Here is a 23577-nt window from a genome sequence, read left to right as displayed (position 1 = left end):
ACTATCATTCTTGTGAGGAATCATAGAGAGATCATAGACTTTGATCCGAGAGTTCATGCGATTTGAGCAAATGATTCTTGAGTGTATAGATTCTAGATTAGGAGGTTTATCTTCTTCATTGTAATTGTGATTCAGTCGAGTAGAATAAAAGCAATTCGTGATTCTCCCGTGGATGTAGGTTCGAGAGAGCCGAACCACGTAAATCAGCCGTGTCATCTGTTTTTCATCGTTGCTCTTTGTGTGTTTGGTTTATTGCTCGTGTGAAGACTTCTTTGGGTGTTGATCTAGCTTGCTGTTTCGATTTTACAGTAAGGTTTTGTAATAGCTTTAATTTGGAGTCTTTCCTTGGGAAGTAAAGTAGCAAGGTGTACAATGCGTTAACTAGTTCTATTTAAATTCGATTATCTTAATTTGTTTCCATTAAAGTTTATTAATCGTTGATTAGAATCTATCAATCCCTAATTAGACAAATGCACTAATGCGTATCTTGTAAAATATGGTGACGGAAAGGTAATTCATTGTTATAATCTTTAGCGATTTTTTCCACCTCAAAGTCTCAAACAAATAAAATGATGTTACTTAGAGCATTCACAGTGGGCGGACGATAGTGCGCCCGATGCACTTAGTGTAATAATGGAGTGCTCATTTCAGTTGGAAGAAGCTCGGCTAGAAAGGAGTTCGGTAAGCTCGGCTTACCGAGCTGGAACTAGCCTGGAACTAGCCGAGAAGAAGAAGGCAGAAGTCGGTAAGCTCAGCGGTAAGGAAGCTCGGTAAGGAAGCTCGGTAAGGAAGCTCGGCGTTGAGCTGGAATGAGCCGAGAAGGAAGAGTTCGGTCTTGAACCGAGGAAGGAGTTCGGTCTTGAACCGAGAAGGAAGAAGCAACCTAGCCGAACTAGCCGTTGGAGCAGCAGTTAGTTAGCTGAGATGTAGCGGTTATTCTTCTTGCTTTCTTGATTCTTCTTGTAGTTAGTTAGTAGCAGTTGCTACTTGATTATAGAGCTTTAAATAGCTCACCGTGTATGTAGTTTAGAGAAGAGTTTAATCAATAAAGAGTTTTCCAGTTTTCTCTCCAAGATTATCATCTTCAATACTCAAAGTGTGAGTGTGTGTGTTTTCTGCATTGTGTGATCTCATACAACAGTGAGTGTGTGTGTGATCTTATTGAGTGTGTGAAAGCCTTGTGTGTGCGAATCCTAACAAGTGGCGCCGTCTGTGGGAAAGGGATATTGAAGCTGATTTGCAGAGGATCAAACGGTTTCAGAGATGGCAGCAAGGCTTGATGCAGAAAAGTTCACAGGCAAGAATGATTATGGCCTGTGGAAGATGAAGATGAAGGCGGTTTTAATTCAACAAGGCTTGGCGGCAGTTCTTGCAAAACCAGAGGAGAAAGGAAAGGCTCCAGTGCTTGATGAAAAAGCTCAGGCAAAGATGGAGGAAATGCAGCTCAAGGCACATTCTGCAGTGATTCTGTGCCTTGGAGATAAGGTCTTGAGGGAAGTTCAAGAAGCCAAGACTGCGGTGGAGATCTTGGACAAGTTAGATGAAGTTTACTTGGCCAAATCCTTGGCTAACCGGCTGTATCTCAAGAAGAGGCTGTATGCCTATAGTTTTTCTGGAGATAGGTCCATCATTGAGCAGCTAGAGGAGTTCAACAAGATCATTGATGACCTGGGATCTGTTGATGTCAAGATCTCAGATGAGGATAAGGCCATTCTCACATTGAATGCCTTGCCTAGCTCGTATGACCAGCTAAGTGATGCAATTATCTATGGAAGAGATAAACCTATCACCTATGCAGAAGTCTATTCAGCCTTGATGGCCAAAGAACTCCAGAAGACAGCCAACAGAGGCTCTGCAAGCTCCAATGTTCAAGCTGCAGAGGCCTTGAATGTGAAGAAGTTCAAGAAGCAGAACTTCAAGAAGAAGTTTGAGGGCCCTAAACCCTCAAGTTCTGATGCTCAGAAGGAAACCAGAGCTTGCTATTGGTGCAAGAAACCTGGACATTTGAAGAAAGATTGTCATGCATGGAAGAGAAAGATGGCCTCTGAGGGACACAATCAATCTGATTGTGTGGAGAGTGCTGATCCCCCGGCTCAACTCATGAATATCAGTGATAGTGGGGTCAGTCATAGGTGGATAATGGACTCGGGGTGCAGCTTCCATATGTGCCCAAATAGAAGCTGGTTTCATGATCTTCAAGAAGCATCGGGTACGGTTGTTCTTGGTAATAATCACATTTGTCAGATCAAAGGAATAGGGAAGGTAAAGCTAAGCCTACAAGATGGCTCTATAAAGATCCTAACTGGGGTGAGGTATATTCCAGAAGTGAAGAGGAACCTCATCTCATTGGGAATGCTGGAACAGAAAGGGTTCACCATATTGATGAGTCAAGGAAAATTGTTTGTGAAATCTGGAGATGCAGTGATGATGGAGGCTGACAGAGAGCATATTCTCTACTATCTGAAGGCTAAGGCTGTTGATGGAGAAAGCAATGCAGTGTCAGATGATTCCATAATGCTATGGCACAAGAGATTGGGCCACCCAGCTGAAGGAAGCTTGAAAGAACTCATCAAGAAGGGTCTGATCTCTGGAGATTTCAACAAGATGGACCCCTGTGAGCAATGTATACTTGGAAAGGCTAAGAAGGCACCCTATCCTACAGGTATTCACTCTTCTACAGCCCCTTTAGACTACATACATAGTGATCTTTGGGGGCCTTCACCGGTGTGTTCAATTGGTGGAGGAAAGTATTATCTAGCTATCATTGATGACTATACAAGGAAGTTGTGGGTATATATTCTTAAAGAAAAATCTGAAACACTCACAAAGTTCAAAATATGGTGTAAGGAGGTTGAGCTAGAGAAGGGTAGAAGTGTTAAATGCTTAAGGACAGACAATGGCCTAGAGTTCTTGTCTGCTGAGTTTGATCTGTTTTGTAAAGAGAAGGGTATGAAGAGGCACCGGACTGTTCCTGGTAATCCTCAGCAAAATGGTGTTGTGGAAAGAATGAATAGGAAAATCCTAGAGAGGGTGAGGTGCCTACTTCTTGGGTCTGGTTTGAGCAGCAGATTCTGGGGTGAGGCTGTGTATACAGCAGCCTATCTCATCAATAAATGCCCATCTACTGCCCTGAAATCTGAAACTCCTGATTACATGTGGTATGGAGCTCATAGTGACTACTCAAAATACAAGGTGTTTGGGTGTGTGGCCTATGCTCATGCTAGGCAAAGTAAGCTTGAAGCTAGGGCTCTGAAATGTATCTTGCTGGGGTATCAGAGGGGTGTTAAGGGGTATAGGCTCTGGTGTATTGAGCCCGGTAAGCAGAAGGTCTTGGTGAGTAGGGATGTGGTGTTCTTGGAGGATCAGATGCCATTCCTGAAAGATAAGCCGGACTCCAGTGAAGATGAGGGTGATTTCTTCAAGGTGGAGCCTGTGGGGGTTGGCCTAGGAGCAGGTGGAGTTATTGACTCAGGGAGTGAGTCTGATTCAGATAAAGAAGAGGCTCCAACTCAGGGCAACCAGGCTGGTGAGTCTATATCAGACTCTATCAGAGACTATCAGCTTGCAAGGGACAGAGTTAGAAGAGAAACAAGGCCACCAACAAAGTTCTCTGATGTTGTGTATTATGCTCTGTGTGCAGCTGAAAGTATTGATGGTGCAGATCCACTCACATATAAAGAAGCTATGCAGAGCAAAGATAGAGAAAGATGGATTGAAGCCATGAATGAGGAAATAGAGTCTTTACTCAAGAACAAAACATGGATTTTGGTGGACAAATCCAAGCTGAATGAGATTGAAAAGGGGAGAGTGAAGGTGATTAAGATTAACACCTTGCACAATCCGGCTGACATGCTAACAAAGTCTCTAGGTAGAGACAAGTTTGATCATTGCAAGAAATTGATCAATGTTTGTGCAAGAACTGAGATGAGCCCTCAGGTGGAGAATTGTAATAATGGAGTGCTCATTTCAGTTGGAAGAAGCTCGGCTAGAAAGGAGTTCGGTAAGCTCGGCTTACCGAGCTGGAACTAGCCTGGAACTAGCCGAGAAGAAGAAGGCAGAAGTCGGTAAGCTCAGCGGTAAGGAAGCTCGGTAAGGAAGCTCGGCGTTGAGCTGGAATGAGCCGAGAAGGAAGAGTTCGGTTGTAAGCCGAGGAAGGAGTTCGGTCTTGAACCGAGGAAGGAGTTCGGTCTTGAACCGAGAAGGAAGAAGCAACCTAGCCGAACTAGCCGTTGGAGCAGCAGTTAGTTAGCTGAGATGTAGCGGTTATTCTTCTTGCTTTCTTGATTCTTCTTGTAGTTAGTTAGTAGCAGTTGCTACTTGATTATAGAGCTTTAAATAGCTCACCGTGTATGTAGTTTAGAGAAGAGTTTAATCAATAAAGAGTTTTCCAGTTTTCTCTCCAAGATTATCATCTTCAATACTCAAAGTGTGAGTGTGTGTGTTTTCTGCATTGTGTGATCTCATACAACAGTGAGTGTGTGTGTGATCTTATTGAGTGTGTGAAAGCCTTGTGTGTGCGAATCCTAACACTTAGAGCATTCACAGTCGGGCGCGCTATCGTCCGCCACTGTGGCTCCGTGGACGATGCGTCGTCCGCGCCCTACGCTTAGTCCCCGGACGAAGCGCGGACGATAGGGCATCGTCCGCTCACTGTGGACGATGACGCAGACGATGCAACGCATTTTTATTTTTATTTTTTTTAAATTCGAAATTTGTCTTTTTAAACCTCGATTGTCATTCTATTTTTCATACGAGCATTTCTCGCATCTCTCACGTTTCTCCATCTCTCACAAACCAAAATGAACCACGACGACGACCGGAGTTTCTCGGAGGACGGTAGTCCGACCTTGACTCGAGCCTTAAATGCAGTCGTGCACGACGCAATGGCGGAATGTTTAGCCATAATGCAACGCGAGAAGGCGGCAGCGGTGGCTGCGGCGGAGCAGATCCGCAGGCATATTTGACGTCGGACGTTTGTCCCACGCGAACACGACGTAGCTCACGAACGTCTATTTGCAGACTATTTTGCCGAGCAACCACGGTGGGGCCCGACGGTTTAGAATGCCTCGTTACCTTTTTTCTCAGCATTGTCCAGACGTTGGAGTCACGTGATGAATACTTCCAGTATCGGGAAGATGGCATCGGCAGACTCAGACTTACGCCGTTGCAGAAGTGCACAGTTGCACTCTATCAGTTGGCCTACGGCACCGCGCTGACATGTTCGACGAGTACCTCCACGTCGGGGATACAACAGGCCGCGAGTGCCTGAAGAGATTTTGTAGGGGAGTTGTGGAGGCCTACAACAACACATATTTGCGAAAGCCGACAGCTGTAGATTGCCAGGGCCTAATGAGAATGCACGAGATGCCGCACGGCTTTCCTGGGATGCTAGGTAGCATCGACTGTATGCACTGGGAGTGGAAGAATTGTCTGACGGCGTGGAGAGGCCAATTCACTAGTGGATACAAGGGCAGCCACCCAATGATGATCCTCGAAGTCGTCGCTGACAATCGGCTCTGGATTTGGCATGCTTACTTCAGTGTAGCTGGGTCGAACAACGACATCAACGTCCTCAACTCATCCACCCTCTTCACCGAGAAATGCAACGGCAATGGCCCGACCATCGAGTTCACTGCCAATAGGCGCCAATACCACATGGGGTACTACTTGGCCGATGGCATATACCCAAGGTGGCCTGTTTTTCTGAAGACGATCAGCTGACCAATTGGTGATAAGAGAGTTTTATTTGCGCAAAAGCAGGAGGTGGCGCGGAAGGATGTGGAGCGGACATTTGGTGTGCTCCAAGCACGGTGGGCAATAGTGAAAGGGCCGGGCCATCTCTGGTTCAAGGAAGTCCTCGCCGATGTCATGTATGCGTGCATAATCTTGCACAACATGATAGTCGAACATGAAGGTGGGAGCATCACCGATTGGACCGATGACGAAAGTGCATCTAGCTCCTCCAGCACGGCGACCGAGCCCCCCGCTCGAGGATTACCGACGGGCTTCAATGAGGTTTTATCTAGACAGGCCTTAATGCGCAACCAACACGATCATGCGCAGCTCATGAACTACATGGTTGAAGAAGTGTGGGCCCGTAACCGCCATCGATGAGTTTGCGTTTTTTTTAATTCGCATTGTAATGTATTAATTTTATAAATGAAATGAAGGTTTTCCCCAATTTTTATAGTTATTTAAGTATTCAAATAGAATAAAATGCTTAGGGCGCGCCTTAGAGCGCTCCACTACAGGTGGAAGGGCAAGAGGATAAATGTTGACGTGACGGTGCATAGCATAGGGCGAGTTTTAGGGCACCCCTTAGAGCGCGCCACTGTGGATGCTCTTAAGTAAAGAAAAAGAGATGGTATCGAAAGTTTGAAACACAAAGATTCCTAATTCTTTTCATTCTTTTGCTATTATTAATGTGTTATTGACTTATTGCTAATTTTTTGTATAAATGAGATATTTGAAAACACGTTACAAATGAGATAATATTGCGATATGTTTTCAATGATATATCCGTTACGATTTTAAAAGATCAAAATTAAAATATTTCGCTAATAGCCAAACTCTCGTGGAGCTGACATGTCGCGACAGTGGTGGGTGACGGAGTGCCCACCATTTTCTACACAAAACAATCTCAGCCGTCGAATGCTGGGAACTTTCTAGAAAAATAGCCTCTGATTAATTGTTTACAGCTTTTCACGCAAACCTAGGGCCGATCAACACCACGTGTACTCATGCACGGCCCAGATTCTCCTCTAAACATGAACGGATCCATTATGGCGCATGCACCGGTTGCATCGTATCTCACCTGCTTATCTCAAAATATATAAACCCCCGTCTCCGTAGTTCACCACACATTCTACCACTCTCTGTTTCGACTCTAGCTCTATCACTCCCTCTCACTCTACAAACAGAAATGGGTAATTTTCATTTTTCTTTCTGGTTTGTCATTTTTAGCTTCTGCATCTCTGTTACTAGTTTCTGATCTTGTTTTTTTTTCTCTCGGTGCAGCGAAGATTAAGATCGGAATCAATGGTAATAGATCTGATCTATCGTATATTTATGTTGTTTGGATCTAGCATGATCATCGATGAGCTATTGAAATTGATTGATTGATTGGTTGTTGGATAAAGGTTTCGGCAGAATCGGCCGTCTGGTTGCCAGGGTTGCTCTTCAAAGAGACGATGTTGAGCTTGTTGCTGTCAACGATCCGTTCATCACCGTTGACTACATGGTATATTCGTCTCTTACTTCATCCTTTTCTGATCCAGTTGCTTGATAATTTTCCTTTTCTACTTACTACTCGAGTCTTTTTGCGATCTGGATTTATCTTGTATTAATCGTAAGTTTCTAAATCTGCTTGCAAAAGCGCATCGGTATATTTAGTTTTGCTTGTTAGCTTGCGGTGCGTTTCGATTTACTGTGAGAACTGGTTTGAGAGGAGTTTATGAATTGTCTAAGTTTACTTGCATACTTAGCTACAATTTATTATTTACCTCTTCTTCTAAGTTTACTTGCATACTTAGCTACAATTTATTATTTACCTCTTCTTCTAAAACGTGATTTATAATCTACGATTGCATTTTAATACTTTTATGTTGGGAAAATAAAAAAAAATCACCGAATAATGGAGTTCGTAGTAAATACTGTCATTCAATTGATAGAAAATATCAAGTAGAGGAAGTTGTTCTGTTGTCTGGTTTATTAGCATTCTTTGTCACACTATTGGAATGTTACTCGGGACAATGTTTATAATATTTCTAGGTTCTGTGTTGTTAGTTGGAGGGTTTTTGAAATGGATTTGACTTGTACACTATTGGTGGAAGCTAATACTATAGTTTGATTTATATTTGGTGCCTGTTGCTGCAGACCTATATGTTTAAGTATGACAGTGTGCACGGCCAATGGAAGCACCACGAGCTCAAGGTTAAGGATGAGAAAACCCTTCTCTTTGGTGAGAAGCCCGTCACTGTTTTCGGCTTCAGGTAAATTCATCAACATATATGTATTTGACAGTGCAATGTAATACGCCTTAGTTGTTCACTTCCTAACTTTATGGCACTGGTAGAAATCCTGAGGAGATCCCATGGGCTTCAACTGGGGCTGAGTACATTGTGGAGTCAACTGGTGTTTTTACTGACAAGGATAAGGCTGCAGCCCATCTGAAGGTATTGCATCAAACTGGCAGTTGTTCTTGCTTGTTTTTATGAAATACAGTAATTTATTGCAGCCCATCTGAAGGTATTGCATCAAACTGGCAGTTGTTCTTGCTTGTTTTTATGAAATACAGTAATTTATTGCAGCCATATTTTGTGCATCCATATTTTACAAACAATTGCTTATTTTCCTCGAAGTATCTATTACTGAACTTATGTATTGGACTTTTGGATACAGGGAGGTGCAAAGAAGGTTGTTATTTCTGCTCCGAGCAAGGATGCACCTATGTTTGTGGTCGGTGTCAATGAGAAGTCATACACACCTGATCTAGACATTGTTTCTAATGCTAGCTGCACCACAAACTGCCTTGCCCCATTGGCAAAGGTTTGTGTCATACTTGTCCTGTCTGTCACATGTTTATGTTTATTCTGTATCATCTTTCTTCCAATGTTATAACATTGTGAACTTTCAGGTTATTAATGATAGGTTTGGTATTGTTGAAGGTCTTATGACAACAGTCCACTCCATCACTGGTTGGTTTAAGCATAATTGCCATACTATGTTATTTTGTATGCATCTATCTACTCAAACTGATTATGTTCTGTCTAATTCAGCTACCCAAAAGACTGTTGACGGACCATCTGCCAAGGACTGGAGGGGTGGAAGAGCTGCATCATTCAATATTATCCCAAGTAGCACTGGAGCAGCTAAGGTAGCTTATTTATTTAACAAGTTAAATTTACTTTTCTATTATGTATGACTGACTTTTTATTTTCCTGTTTTCTGTGAAGGCTGTTGGCAAAGTTCTTCCTGCTTTGAACGGAAAATTGACTGGAATGGCCTTCCGTGTCCCAACAGTTGATGTTTCTGTGGTTGATCTCACAGTGAGGTTAGAGAAGGAAGCTACTTATGATGAAATCAAAGCAGCACTCAAGTAAGATTATCACTCAACTGGTTTACTTGTCTGGTTTTACTTTTTAGTGATGTACCTGATATGGAAACATTGAGTGGTTCTAATCAGCTCTGTTTGTTCGATAGGGAGGAGTCTGAAGGAAATCTGAAGGGAATTCTAGGCTACACCGAAGATGATGTGGTTTCTACTGATTTTGTCGGCGACAATAGGTGAGCTTATAGAACTTGGCATTCTGAGATCCCAAATGTCGTTTGAAACTAATGGTATTTGTTATTGCACACAGGTCAAGCATTTTCGATGCCAAGGCTGGAATTGCTTTGAGCAAGAACTTTGTCAAGCTCGTTTCGTGGTATGACAACGAATGGGGTTACAGGTAATGCTGATACTGTTTATGCTCTCAACTCCAAGTCCAATATTCTATCTTCCAAAATCCCAATAGCAGTACCTGTCATCTTACCATGTCGAGGTTCATTTGAGTTGATGATTCGGTATCCTTTTTCTTGCAGCACCCGTGTGGTTGATCTGATCAAGCATATTCACTCCACCCAGTAACTTGCTACCTTCATCTAAGGTCACATCCGTTATGGTGTTTCGGCGGAATTTGAGTTAATAAATTGTGGTCTGTTTGAGACTAATGTTTGATGTGTGGCTGGTTGTAGCTCAGACAGATGCTGTATTTTGAAGAATTTTGTGTTGAATGGTGAATGCTAAAATATCTACTTGTGTTCTAATTTGCATATATCGTTTTGTGGCCTATGCTTTGTTGAGGGTCGAATCGTTCGCTGCTTTATATTGGTTCTTAACCTCTGCGTGGTCCGAAAAGGCATTTTTACTTATTGTGGGACGGTTTGGCCATTTGTGTTTGGGGTTTTTATCGTGTCACTTTTAAGTGCACTCATGTGAGTGAGTAAGTATCAATGCTGCCTTGTATTTGTGGGGCTTAGGTGCATCTGTGATCACTGGTCCTTTCAGCACTAGTTGCTCTAGTATTTTTCCACAGTTGGTATATTTTATAATTCTCATAACCAAGAGCTTTAGTTTCTCGAGGACTACTATTTAACTATTTGTCTATTTATAATTTTAAATTAAATTATTTTATACAGTAAATAAAAAATGTTGAGATTGTGAATATGATTATGGTATTGGCTAAACTTTGATGGTATTGTTCGACCACCTATACACGAATCAATCTAAGTTTGAATAAAATACTATGCATTGGTTAGTCGGTCTCAAGAATGACTTAAGGGTGAAGATTGTTCATGCATGACAAGGCTGTCGTTTATTATGCAATTATAAAAACTTCCAGATATGCAAGCATATTTTTCTTATAATAAGAACGAAATAATTAAACCTAACTTAATAATGTCGATAAAAAAACAGCCGGATGGATTATGATATTTCCCACAAATTTGAAATTAATTTTAAAAATTACAAATAAAAGATTGGTGTTAATTTCTTGCGGTGGGTCATTCTTCAAACGTAGGTCATTCTTTAAATTCAACAGATCTGCGTGGTATATTTTATTCTATTAGTCATATGTTATCCAACGTCAAATTTAAGGATTAGGACATCGAAACAATGTTGTTTCATAATTTTAATAATTCAAGCTAAATCATATAAGATTTTTTTTTCATGATTAGTCATGTAGGATTAAAAATTTGTCTAAAATTTACGATTTTTATGACTAATATTGGTCATTATTTTGAGGTGTTTTGACAATTTTTCAAAAACTTCACATTCTAAAGCCGAAAGGTTATTGGAAACTAGATGTTAGAATGGGTTAATTGGGTTTCACCTTCGTATACTTGTTTTATTTTTGTTTTATAAGTTTATTATTTTTAATAATTACTCAATGTACTAAACATGTACTATTATTATGCATTGGCTTAGGTCCTATCCATCTCTATTCAATTTTGTTACTTTTAGAGTTTTCAAAAATTCAAGTTAAAATAAAGTACTCCGGTGATTATGCATTGGCTTAAGTTCCTATCATATCAATCTATTCAATTTTTACTTTAAATAGAATTTTCAAAATTTTACATATTGTTAAGTACAATCTCCTATCAATGATTTTGAATCATCTAAAACTTATAATTACATTTACAAAACATAGTGTCAATGTGGTTAGTCTGTCTGAAGAAAGACCATATGTTAAAGATGGTCCATGTATGACAAGGAATCAAAGTGGTGCAGCGATTTATCATGTAATCTTGACAATATTCATATATGTGTATAATTTTTGTATAATAAGAAAGAAATAGTAAAATCTAAATAACAATATTAAAAAAACAGATGAATGCTACCCAATTATATACTAGTTTTAATAATAAAAATAAATGAATACCTTAATTAGTTATATTGAGGCGTTTTGTCAATTTTACATAAAGTTTACATTCAAATACGGAAAGGTGATTGGAAATTAGATGATAGAATGGGTTATATTTGGGTTTCACCTCCAAATCTTTGTTTCATTTCTGTTTATATTTATTTATTCTAATATTTCGAAAATTTAAACAATAAACTTCATGTAACTGTATTAATAATGATATTTAAGCCATTTTAACATTAAAAAAAATACTTTTTCTTGAATCATTAAAATTAAATACTACTACCTAAGTCCCTACTCTCTATTTTTGAATATATTTTTAGCCACATAAAACAATTTATTGTCATTATGTAATAGGTACTATAAGGTGTTTAAAAATATACAGCCTTATTATATACTACTACTTATAAAATAAAATAAAAAATTCACGGCATTAAGTTTAATTATTAGCCGAAATCCAACCCCATTTCGTAACTAACAAAACTAACTTTATCCACTCTCCCAAAACCCCAATCCCAAACAAACAACCCCAAAAATGCAATCTTTCCAACTCCAAACCCTCTCTTCCTTCACCACCTTCCTTCCAATCCCACCAAAACCCTTCCTTAAACCCCACAAATCCATCAAATTGAAGCCCCATCTCCTCCGCTCCTACTCCTCCGACGAGTATCCCGTTGGCGACGACGACGCATTCCTCGCCTCCTTCGGCCCAAAGGAGAAGGAGTCCGAAGAGGAAGCTCGGAGAAGGAACTGGGTCGAGAGGGGCTGGGCTCCCTGGGAAGAAATCCTCACCCCCGAAGCCGATTTCGCTCGCAAATCCCTCAATGAAGGCGAGGAGGTGCCTCTTCAGTCCCCTGAAGCCATCGAGGCTTTCAAAATGCTCACTCCCAAGTACAGGAAGCAGAAGGCTGCTGAAATGGGCCTCACGGAGGATGAGTTTTTCGCAAAGCAGTTTGAGATTAAGGGTGAGATTCCCGAGCCACTCGAGCCGTTGTGGAGTGGGCCGCTGGTGCTGGGACTGGTTCCTCCCAGGGACTGGCCTCCTAGGGGGTGGGAGGTCGACAAGAAGGAGTTGGAATTTATTCGAGGTGCACATAAGATCTTTTCGGCTTTGAGAGTGGATCCGGAGAAGGTGGAGGAGCGGTTGGAGAAAGGGACGGAGATGGAGGATATGTGTTTGGAGAGGTATAATATGTTCCTGAAGCAGTACAATGAGTGGGTGGAGGCGAACGAGGATCGGTTGGAGGAGGAATCCTATGAGGTTTGTTTTTGGATTTGATTATCTACTTTGTTGCCTTTTTTTATGGTTTCTTCGTGCATTTCTTGGTGCTCAATACTTGACTTATTCGGTGCATCTGCGCCAAATTATGGAAAACCTGGAGTTGAATTAGTTGCTTAAGTATACAGTTTCTTTAATGGGTCGATGAATCTGCAATTATTCCATTCTAAAAAGTGTCTACATGTTTAAAGTCAATAATGAATGGAAGTGTGTTGATCCATTAGTTTCCTAAAGACACTGTTCTTGGTTAGAATTCATTATGATGATAAAAGATTGAATCTTGCTCTTCAGTAATTGGTGCATGCTGATAGAAAAATAACATGCATCTCCTTGAACTTTTTCCGCTGGCGATGAGGAGAAAACCGTTGATGCTACTTGTGCTTAGGTAAAACCCGCTCTTGGTCCTATGTTAGTAGTTCATAAACTACACTTAGGGAGATCACACTAGGTAAGCCTGGTACAACGGGATCAACCTAGAAGACATTAGTGGGATTTGAACTCATGATCGTAAGTGACAAGTTCACCCATATGCATTGACTAGGTCACATCTAAAAAAGCAAAAGGGTACATATGTTCTTACTTTGTTATTTGTATGTAATGTATGTTTGTGTGTGTGTGTGTGTGTGCATTGTGTAGGAAAGAATTTTTCTGATAATGCTACTGAGGAAAGTCTCAAATAAGTATGTCACATTGCAGGTTGATCAAGATTATTATCCTGGCAGAAGGAAAAGGGGAAAGGATTACAATGAGGAAATGGTAATTTCAATGCTGTGTCTTTCTATTCATACCCTATAATATTACAGATATCTTCCATCCTCATAGTATTAGTTTACATATTGCACTGTCATGGGGTCAGTTTGAATGATTATGAATGAACTAATTATTTCTTTTTTTGTTATTTTCTCGTTCCTGCAGTATGAACTTCCGTTCTATTACCCTGGACTGGTAAGTAAACATTCACAGCTCTTTGGTTCCTTTATTTCCATGATTTCTGCATGTATAATTCAATTTCCATTCAAGTTTTCTCTTCTTGAATATTTCCAATAGTTTGTTTATCTTTCCTTATAAAAAACTAATGAAAATGCAAATCTTATGTGTCATTTCATTTCATATCTGGTGAATTTCTTTGTATATTACTCCCTCCGTCCCTTAAAATTATGCACTTTCTATTTTAGGAAACTTTTGTCTCTCTAATGAGGTGGGACTCATTACCCACTAACAACACTTCAATCACTTTTTTCTTTCTATCTCTCTCTTATTTTACCATTATGCATTAAAACCTGTGTCATTTCAAAAGTTTCTATTTTTAAAGGACGGAGGGAGTATGTTTGAACACACTGCTATTTCATTTTCATATTTGCATGTTTTCTTGGTTTACTAAGCGTTTTTACCATTTCAACTAAGCTTCTAAGTATCCTTTTGTAGCTTTTTATTGGATTTTGTTATAGCAAATTAATCTAGACTTTATCTATATATGTCCTTTTTTATGGTTTTTAATTTATTCTTGGTGTTACCTGTTGAGTAAGCTTTTTATAAAATTGCAGCAGACATCTCCATTATATGGGCTATGGAAATATCTTTTCTAATGAAAGGAAAATTGTATTCATAATATTTGGCTAGTTATGAAATTAACTTTCTGCTGTTAACATATGCAGTCAGAGTATGTATATTGTAGTAAATATATTTATAATAAGCAAAATATGCATTCAAGTCGAATCTGTTCGTAATTATTTTCCTTCTTTTCCAAAGATATGTTCAGGTAAAGTAACTGCAGTACATCTTTATCAAGGAGCATTTGTTGACATTGGAGGTGTTCACGACGGGTATGGACTATTGCTTCTGTACATAATGTTTGTTTCTTAAATTTGACCAGTTCATGTATGTACATCATGTTCACTTAAACCTATACCTTGAGGTGCTTAAAGAAATGAGTAGCGTTCCCTCTCCTTTAGGTCCAATTGATGCAAAACATCACATATTTATTTATCCCTAATAAACATAAATACTACCTGTCTTACCCTAAAAAGGTTTGACCATACACCATGCTGGTCACAGCCCTTTTAAAGAATAGAGCTTCCGCTTTGTAGTCTGTGGTATAACATGAGTGTTTATACAATTAAAAAGTGTTTGATTATTATTTATGTGGATATACAGCCACCCGTCTTTAGTGCTGCTCTGTCAATTTTTGTCCATAGGACATTCATTGGTACATTTTAGTTTTATCAGTATTAGGATTTCCATAGGAGCTGTATATTGTTCAGATTCTTGAATACTAAACCATTTTAATTTCGTTCATCATCAAGATACAATGGGGGATCTTATTTTCACCTATTAGATGATTCATATTGCTGTGGTGCTGTATGTGCAACTTATTTGCAGAGTCGCCATTGATACCTTTCCTACGTTATGGTTTTTAGATTCTTTAACATTATTAATTCCTAGGTAGTTAACATTAATATATCATCATGGTTTGGTTTCACATCCATATGGTTAATCATCTTTTCCAGGTAGTATCGGATGTGGAATTTGTTAACTACTACTTCTAGGATAAACTGGTACCTATATTGAGGAAGTTATTTTGGCTTACCTCAGCCTAAATGGAACTCCTTCAACTTGTAAATACATAACTACATTACATGCATCTGTGACTGTTTCCTATTCCGAGTTCGAATTTTCAACACTAGCCGTTACATTGAATTGACCATTCAGGTGGGTTCCTATAAAGCGTAATGATTGGTACTGGATCCGACATCACATTAAAGTTGGGATGCTCGTCCTTGTTGAGATTACAGTAAGTTGACCTCAACTTTTCTTTGTACTTGTTTTAACACAATTGGGTGTTAAAAAACATAAGGATAATATTATTTGATATAAACCTTAAGTAGTAAGTGTGAGAAACATTATCGAACACATCATTTTGGGGTGTTGCAGATAATGCCCCATATGCTTTTGTATAATCAGTGATGTTACTGTAGTTCGTTTTGAGACGGTTGATTATAGTTCTGATACACCGACTTATTCTTTTAGTATTACTATTTATTCTATAGATGCAACTCCTACCACCCATAATTATTTGACATGTTGTCCATAAAAAGTGATAAGACATTGTATGTTTGGATATCTTTGTGTACCAAAAAAAAGTAGAACACTTCTCAAACTCGAATAAGATGTGAAGATGTCTTTTGTGGGTTATTATTGCTGAAAACTTTATCTCACTACATGCATTAATGTTATTGTTAAGCAACAACCCACCGGAAATCATGCATGCTGAGCAATCTGATATAATTTCCTTGGTGCAGGCTAAACGAGATCCCTATCGCTTTCGATTTCCTATAGAGATGCGGTTTGTCCATCCGAATATAGATCACCTAATGTGAGCTTCCTATATACCAACTTATAGTTTCAGAGTCATTATTATCCTAGTCTCAACTAAAGTCTGTTTCCTCTTTTGTGGATCTATGTATCATTCTCTGAATATATTGACAATGCCGTACATGCAATTTACTTAACAGCTCATTGATATCATCAGTTGACATGGTTGTTGCAGTTTCAATAAATTTGACTTTCCCCCTATATTTCACCGAGACGATGAGAATCCAGATGAACTACGTGTGAGTTATTTTATTTCTGCTTATGTCTAGTTTGAACTTAGTTATGTATTGTCCAATGATATTATATGCTCTTTTTTCTTCATGACTGATCGTATGTATGGTAATGACTAAATGCTAGTCTTACCACCCATTTCAATCTATGGATACCAGTGAATTCTCTGAAACTGAGTTCGCACTGGTGAAATTGAGGCAAACCAAACCACTTAGCTGAGTTTACTCTTATTGATGTGAAATGTCTTTTATACAAATGACTTGTTGTGAAAGGTTCAATAAACTTTTTTAAGAGGAGTATTACCATACATGCCCACAAGTTAATTTCATCCCGTGTGTTCTTTCTTTGTTCTGTTTTTGTTTCTTCTTTAATTACCTTTTTTCTGAGGGAAATCCTATATATTCTGTATAGGTAAACAATATTAAGATTTTAAGCATGTCAGCATCCAAATCTTCTTTTACTTATTTATTTGAACTTAATGCTAGACTTGTTCAAATCATATTCTTATCCATTGCTGCTCCAGTTACTCTCCTATATCATGATCGTCAAGCATTCTTAAACTTCATGTTTAGCAATCTGCAATTTGTTTATCTTTTTTTATACAGCGTGATTGTGGAAGACCTCCAATTCCTAGAAAAGATCCTGGAATTAAGTGGGAAGAGGAACCTTTATTATCAAACCACCCATACGTCGATAAGGTATTCTAAAGCTCGATCCAGCTTAAAGCGCTCCCATTCATTTGTTACAAGAAATATTTGATCTTTTATTGATCATGTGTAAAAGTGCATGCTTAGTACAAAAAGGGTGACCAAAGCTCAATATATTCTGCTTGTTAATTAAAGTAACAGCAATGAACCTACAATTAACTGCACTGAACTCTAATGAATTTGTGGTCCTGGTTTCAAATTCATGTGGGGTTCAGTTAATTTATATGCAAGTCCTGTTACTTTATATGTTATGTGCAACAAGTTTGTAGTTTTTACAGAAAATCAGGTTTTTACCATAACCCAGCCCTTTTTATATCGACATTCATCATGCTTGAGTTCCTTGAATCTGCATCTAAGATAGTCTGTGTTGAATGCAGCTATGGCAGATACATAACGCTGAACAAATGATATTGGATGATGTGGATGCAAATCCTAATAAATATAAAGGCAAACGCTTATCAGAATTGACCGACGAAGAAGAAATTGATGAAGAAAACTGCGCAGAGTACGGAAAAGCTAAATACAAGAACACTACAGTTCCCAGAATGACTTTGGTAATCTTTTTTTCTTTCCCTTGTTATCTTTTCGTGCCTTAAATTTATTTATGTGCAATTATCTCATACAGTCATACTTACTTGCAGAAAGTAAGTGTAAAGGAACTTGATTTGGAAGCTGCACAAGCTGAGCGTCAGGTTTGTTTGTTAATCTCTATTCCTTTGCAGCGTTAGTACATTTTGATGCTTCGGGTTAAATTCACATGTACCCTATTGTTTTAGTATTCTTCACATCATTTGCTTCCGTAAATGGTAGACTATCCAACCCGGTCTGCTTGCATCTCTGTTTGTCCAAAAACTGTTCATTTTAATCGAAAGATTCTCGTCTTTGATGATTATCTCTCACTGCGGAGAAAAAATTTCTTTATGATGTTACTTTCTGCCTTGTTTCAGCTGCATAACAAACTAAGGAAAGAAGCCGAAGAACGTGGGGAGACGTATAAGATTACTAAGCTGAGGCGCAACGAGGAAATGGATGAATACGACCTTATCCATTGGCGAAGATCATTCGAAGAAAGAGAAACTCTTCTCCGAGATATAAGCTGGTACGTTTTGTTTGAGAATTTTGGAGGATTGAGATTTCTGGGACTGGAGTTGCTAGATTTTGTTTGTTTTCAAACTTAATTTTTCTGTTTTGTAACTTGCAGCCGTCGAGCTCTGGGGCTTCCGTTGGAAGAGCCAGGCAGGTACGTTGACCCGAGTTTCTTCGGAAAAGACCAATACGACCCTGATAGCGCGTTGTATCGTTATGACTACTGGGGGGAGCCAAAGAACTCTGAGAAGAGCAAGCAAGAGCGCATGACGGATACTCACAACAAATCCATCGTTGGCAAAGGAACGGTTTGGTATGAAATGTCGTATGAGGATGCTGTCAAGCAGCAACAGCAGAGGGAGAAACTCGGGCTCAAGCCCGAGGAGTGTGAAGCAGAAGAGTCGGACAGGGACCCCGGAGAGGAAGATGATGACGACAGCGATGAGGAGGACTTTGATTACAGCATTCTGAGTTCTACGAGTGCCGGGACTGCGTCTAACCAGCCTCATGTCAATGGCACTGAGTCTCCGAGACTGTCGGATGAAGGAATGTTTGAGGATTAGTTTTGAGCTGAGGTTGAGATATCAATTTTTGTAGCTGTATAGAATTTGGACTGTATTTTGGCCGTGCCCATATGCATAAACTATGTAGTAAATCTCATATATTTGATGGCCACTTACTATTTTTTTTTTCTTTTCGTGTTGATTATGCTGTATGCATATGAAAGCGGAATATATTTCTTCATTTTACTCTTTTTGAGCTACAACAAACTTAGAGCATCTTTATACTAAACACATTTTAATATAAAAATTACATAATATTGTGATGGTTTTGAAGCAAGTTGCCTACTCCATTTTGAGTTAGAGTTCCATTAGGATGGTCTTAAGCATGCAAAATGACTCTAAGTACTCAATCTACTTTTTTTTTTCCCTCAGAGTAAATACTTTGTTGTGCGTAATTGGCACATAATTTGCAAATTAATGACCAGGAATACTTATCAGAATATTACATTTATCTTATGATATGATTAATTACAAGAGTAAAGCCTAATTTTAATATTTTCATTTATATATTTTTACTCTAATTTAAAAATTTTTTCCTCTATCTAATTTTTACTTTAATTTAGCGATTTTTTTTTCCAATAATCATGAAAGATTGTAAAATTATGTTAAGTTCAACACTTAGCAAAAAATAAAAAATAAACCAAAACAGATGAAAATTTTGAAATGATCTAATCCTTCAAGTTTCTGTCGAATAACACGTTGATGTGGTAGTTGATTTAAACGGAAAAACAACACATTATTAAGTTTGAAACAACTTTTGTCCATATGTGTAAATTGGTTGTCAGTTGCCGAAAAAAAATGAGATAATTGCAACAATTTCATCATCTCTAATTTATTTTCAAAGTTTTAAAAATATGGACCAACCCAGAATTTGATCATAATTAGTGACAATTATTGCATTGCTGGACGCAGTGGGCGATCGAGGTTCAGGAGGAGTCGACTGTCCCCTTCGCATAACTAATTTTTCCTTATCCGGATGTAAAATTTCATATCCGCCCTCTCTGTTTGTCTTTAATATCGGTTCGGGAAGACTAAAAAATAAGCATGTCTACTCGTTTCAATTTTGTGTCCATCATATAGTTCTCTTTATTATCATCAGTATTTCCCTCACAACACAATTTTTAACACGCGAATAACATCAAGATGATATATCTACAGTGATTTAATCGTGAGGGAGTGGTTTATGATCTTGATTGAAATAAGACAAAAGTGATGAAAAATACATTTCCCAAGGATGGCACGCTAATCCAAACCAACGCCCATAACACTTATCCCATTCCATATAACATCACTCCAAACTCATTTTTCTATTTTATCCCAATACGCAATTCAACTTCAATCCTATCCCTTCACCGCTCCGGTTACGGACTCAATTCCCACATTGATTGTGAGAACAATTGATGTGGGGGTATATACACTAAATGAACTCTCTCTTCTAACAGGTTAGTCTTTTGGGATAAGTTCTCTTATTTGGTCTGTATCAATTGGCTCTTTTATTGAGAGTCCAAACGGCTCGGAGTGGTGGCCGGGCAACGAACTCGCCGTGACCAACGAGTGCGTTTGGGACCGCTCGGAGTGGTGACCCACGGAGTGGTGGCTGGGCAAAGAATCCGTTGGGACCAACGTGGCCGTGACGTACGAGAACTCGAACCAGCCATGACCAACGAGGACGTTGGCCCTTAAAGGAGGATCGAATGTTACGGACTCAATTCCCATAGTGGGTATATAGACTAAATGAGCTCCCCTCCCCCCTTCTATTTATATACCACCTTTGCCCCATACAAATTACTTTCCCAACTAAACAAACATGGTTGGTTTTGAAAATCTGGTTGAAGTCCCTCCAATGAGGAAAAACCCTGTGGGATACGACGTGCCCGAGGGAGTCGACATCAGGGGACGATACGACGCCGAATTCGCCACCATTCTCACCAGAGACGCTCTCCAATTCGTCGCCTCTCTGCAGCGCCAATTCGCCACCCACATCAAGTACGCTATGGACTGCCGAAACGAGGCCAAGCTCCGCTACAACCGCGGCGCGCTCCCCGCCTTCGACCCCGCCACCAAGCCCCTCCGCGACGCCGACTGGCTCTGCGCCCCTCCGCCCCCCGCCATCGCCGACCGCCGCGTCGAGATCACCGGCCCCGTCGAGAGGAAGATGGTCATCAACGCGCTCAACTCCGGCGCCAAAGTTTTCATGGTTTGTGAAATTCAAATTCGAATTAATCAGTTTATTTGAGATTGTGATTGGGGATTTCGATGTGGCAGGCTGATTTTGAGGATGCGTTGGCGCCGAATTGGGAGAATCTGATGCGAGGGCACATCAATTTGAGAGATGCGGTGAGGGGCACGATTAGCTACCATGATAAAGCGAGAAACAGAGTGTATAAGCTGAATGAGCAGACGGCGAAGCTCTTTGTTCGGCCTAGAGGCTGGCATCTGCCTGAGGCTCACGTCTTGATCGACGGCCACCCTGCCGCCGGCTGCTTGGTCGACTTCGGCCTCTACTTTTTTCATAACTGGTCCGCCTTCCGCCGCAATCAAGGCCAGGGATTTGGCCCCTTCTTCTACCTCCCCAAAATGGAGCATTCTACGTATGTATTGATTCATACTACTCCATCTTGCTTTTAAGATACAAAAAAAAATATCGTATTTCAATCATGGTACCGGAGGAGGAGTGGGTCTCCTAAATTGACTCAATACATAAATATTTCATAAGATGTGTATTTATGTCTGCTATATATTTCACTATATAATTTCAAATACAATATATAATTGTAAAATTATGAGAAATTGATCTAGTAATAATAGAAACCTGGTTGAGTCTAAATATATAGTATTAAATTATCGCAGGGAGGCTAGGATATGGAACAATGTGTTCACGGCGGCGGAGAAAATGGCGGGAATAGAAAACGGGAGCATTAGAGCGACAGTGCTGATCGAGACTCTGCCGGCGGTGTTCCAGATGGACGAGATTTTGTACGAGCTTCGGGACCACTCGGTGGGGCTCAACTGCGGCCGGTGGGACTACATCTTCAGCTACGTCAAGACCTTCCAGGCCCACCCGGACCGCCTCCTCCCCGACCGCGTCCTCGTTGGCATGGCCCAGCACTTCATGCGGAGCTACTCCGACCTCCTGATCCGCACGTGCCACCGCCGCGGCGTCCACGCCATGGGCGGCATGGCCGCCCAGATCCCCATCCGGGACGACCCCAGGGCTAACGAGGCGGCCCTGGAGCTCGTCCGCAAGGACAAGCTCAGGGAAGTCCTGGCCGGCCATGACGGGACGTGGGCGGCCCACCCCGGCCTGATCCCCGCGATCGCAGAGGTGTTTGACGCCCACATGGGCGGTGGGCCCAACCAGATCCAGTCTGCGAAGCGGGAGGACGCGGCCGGGGTGCAGGCGGAGGACCTGCTGCAGACGCCTCGCGGGGTCCGCAGCATGGAGGGCCTCCGCCTGAACACGAGGGTGGGGATCCAGTACGTGGCGGCGTGGCTGACCGGGAGCGGGTCGGTGCCGCTGTACAACCTGATGGAGGACGCGGCGACGGCGGAGATAAGCCGGGTGCAGAACTGGCAGTGGCTCAAGTACGGAGTGGAGCTGGACGGGGACGGGCTCGGGGTGAGGGTGACGCCGGAGCTGTTTGGGAGGGTGGTGGAGGAGGAGATGGAGAGGATTGAGAGGGAGGTTGGGAAGGAGAGATTTAGCAAAGGGATGTATAGAGAGGCGTGTAAGATGTTTGCGAGGCAGTGCACGGCGCCGAGTTTGGATGATTTTCTGACGCTTGATGCCTACAACCACATCGTTCTTCATCATCCACTTGCTTCTTCGAGGCTTTGAAAATTGATCGTCGCCTTACCTTACCATGTTGGTGTTTCTTGCTAATAAATCAATGTTTCAGCTCTGATTTTGTACCATTTGGCTATGTATGTTTCGATATTATCAATATGTTTGAATGCTAAAATATGTCGTTTACATTTTAACCCAATCTTGTACTATTTCTTTTAATAGTTTATGACAACGTTTGTGATGGTTACTAAATAAACTGCTCATATATGGCATGCAAATTATCGATGATACCACAATTATGGAAAATGTGTTCTACTGTAACATAACAAGAGAGCAAAAAATGATCTTCAGGCAGACTGCTAGCTAGTGTTTGAATCGTAATTTTACTTCCTTAATTTAGGTTGTTTTAGTGGAATTAAAAAATGTTAAATTTAGAGAGTAAACTTTAAAAAATCATTGTTCGTATGAATTTTTTTAAAAAATGATATGAGAAGATACAACCCGACACGATAATCAAGTGATACAAATTGATATGTAGTGGATAAGATATGACTCTATAGGCGAGAACATTTTGGTTTTGGTGGTAGTATCGGTGAAGGCAAGGAACGAAGACAACATATAAAGGGAGAAAATAATAACATAATTCTAACTCTTATAAAGTAGTGCTAAAAAAAGTCCGGAAACAAAAACAATTATAATAAAAATACTCTTTTTAATTATTAATGGATTATACGAATTTGATCGGAAATCAATCTAAATTATAATGCACTTAGCGGATTAACTTGATTAGGACACAAACAAGATTAGACTTGAAAATAATTTTACACGTGTTCACGTCAACTTTTCATGTCATATCAAAAGTTGTTGGCTTTGTATCATTTGTAACTCAAAATTATTAATCTTGGATATGACCTATAATGTAAAAAATCATGGATTAAAATATGCCTGGTTAATGGATTTTGACCAAATAATAAATGAAACGAGACATTTAATTTTGTGAAATTAAATGACATATCGTCGATCTACATTTTACGTAGATAAATGTAGTATATTCACTTTCTCAAATCCGATTTCCGGTGAGTGAGAAATAATGGATTAAAGTTGGGCATAATTAGCTTTTATTTAAAGCTTGGAGTTGGAGCTTAGGGAA

General features: G+C 40.1%; 3 protein-coding genes across 3 annotated transcripts; all 3 read left to right on the top strand.

The window, feature by feature from the left end:
* The first annotated feature begins 6808 nt into the window (after positions 1–6808).
* Positions 6809–9807, top strand: LOC121787576 (glyceraldehyde-3-phosphate dehydrogenase, cytosolic). Its single transcript, XM_042186351.1, has 12 exons — positions 6809–6926; positions 7018–7041; positions 7140–7240; positions 7876–7991; positions 8075–8174; positions 8401–8547; positions 8636–8696; positions 8778–8875; positions 8955–9097; positions 9202–9285; positions 9360–9449; positions 9583–9807. Exons 1-12 carry the CDS (start codon positions 6923–6925, stop codon positions 9626–9628), a joined length of 1014 nt encoding a protein of 337 aa, XP_042042285.1. The 5' UTR covers positions 6809–6922; the 3' UTR covers positions 9629–9807.
* A 2093-nt stretch (positions 9808–11900) lies between these two features.
* Positions 11901–18770, top strand: LOC121787520 (protein PLASTID TRANSCRIPTIONALLY ACTIVE 10-like). The gene is made up of 12 exons (XM_042186270.1): positions 11901–12663; positions 13378–13437; positions 13597–13626; positions 14431–14504; positions 15391–15472; positions 15981–16054; positions 16229–16292; positions 16890–16982; positions 17369–17545; positions 17633–17683; positions 17939–18090; positions 18193–18770. The coding sequence occupies exons 1-12, from the start codon at positions 11938–11940 to the stop codon at positions 18638–18640; spliced, it is 2031 nt and encodes a 676-aa protein (XP_042042204.1). The 5' UTR covers positions 11901–11937; the 3' UTR covers positions 18641–18770.
* A 1557-nt stretch (positions 18771–20327) lies between these two features.
* On the top strand, positions 20328–22621 carry LOC121787809 (malate synthase, glyoxysomal-like). Its single transcript, XM_042186652.1, has 3 exons — positions 20328–20837; positions 20906–21231; positions 21491–22621. Exons 1-3 carry the CDS (start codon positions 20448–20450, stop codon positions 22476–22478), a joined length of 1704 nt encoding a protein of 567 aa, XP_042042586.1. The 5' UTR covers positions 20328–20447; the 3' UTR covers positions 22479–22621.
* The last annotated feature ends 956 nt before the right edge of the window (positions 22622–23577 follow it).

The sequence above is a fragment of the Salvia splendens genome, chromosome 22, assembly GCF_004379255.2.
Source record: "Salvia splendens isolate huo1 chromosome 22, SspV2, whole genome shotgun sequence".
Taxonomy (NCBI): domain Eukaryota; kingdom Viridiplantae; phylum Streptophyta; class Magnoliopsida; order Lamiales; family Lamiaceae; genus Salvia; species Salvia splendens.
Note: the sequence above shows the minus strand (reverse complement) of the source record. Positions and strands in the feature narration are given on the sequence as shown.

Coding starts and splice junctions, on each gene's coding strand:
- LOC121787576 (XM_042186351.1), top strand. Junction 8,548..8,635: donor GCCTTGCCCCATTGGCAAAG/GTTTGTGTCATA, acceptor GTGAACTTTCAG/GTTATTAATGATAGGTTTGG. Junction 9,098..9,201: donor GAAATCAAAGCAGCACTCAA/GTAAGATTATCA, acceptor TTTGTTCGATAG/GGAGGAGTCTGAAGGAAATC.
- LOC121787809 (XM_042186652.1), top strand. CDS start 20,448: ATGGTTGGTTTTGAAAATCTGGTTGAAGTCCCTCCAATGAGGAAAAAC. Junction 20,838..20,905: donor CCGGCGCCAAAGTTTTCATG/GTTTGTGAAATT, acceptor TCGATGTGGCAG/GCTGATTTTGAGGATGCGTT. Junction 21,232..21,490: donor CCCAAAATGGAGCATTCTAC/GTATGTATTGAT, acceptor AAATTATCGCAG/GGAGGCTAGGATATGGAACA.
- LOC121787520 (XM_042186270.1), top strand. CDS start 11,938: ATGCAATCTTTCCAACTCCAAACCCTCTCTTCCTTCACCACCTTCCTT. Junction 17,546..17,632: donor CAGTTCCCAGAATGACTTTG/GTAATCTTTTTT, acceptor ACTTACTTGCAG/AAAGTAAGTGTAAAGGAACT. Junction 18,091..18,192: donor CTTCTCCGAGATATAAGCTG/GTACGTTTTGTT, acceptor TGTAACTTGCAG/CCGTCGAGCTCTGGGGCTTC.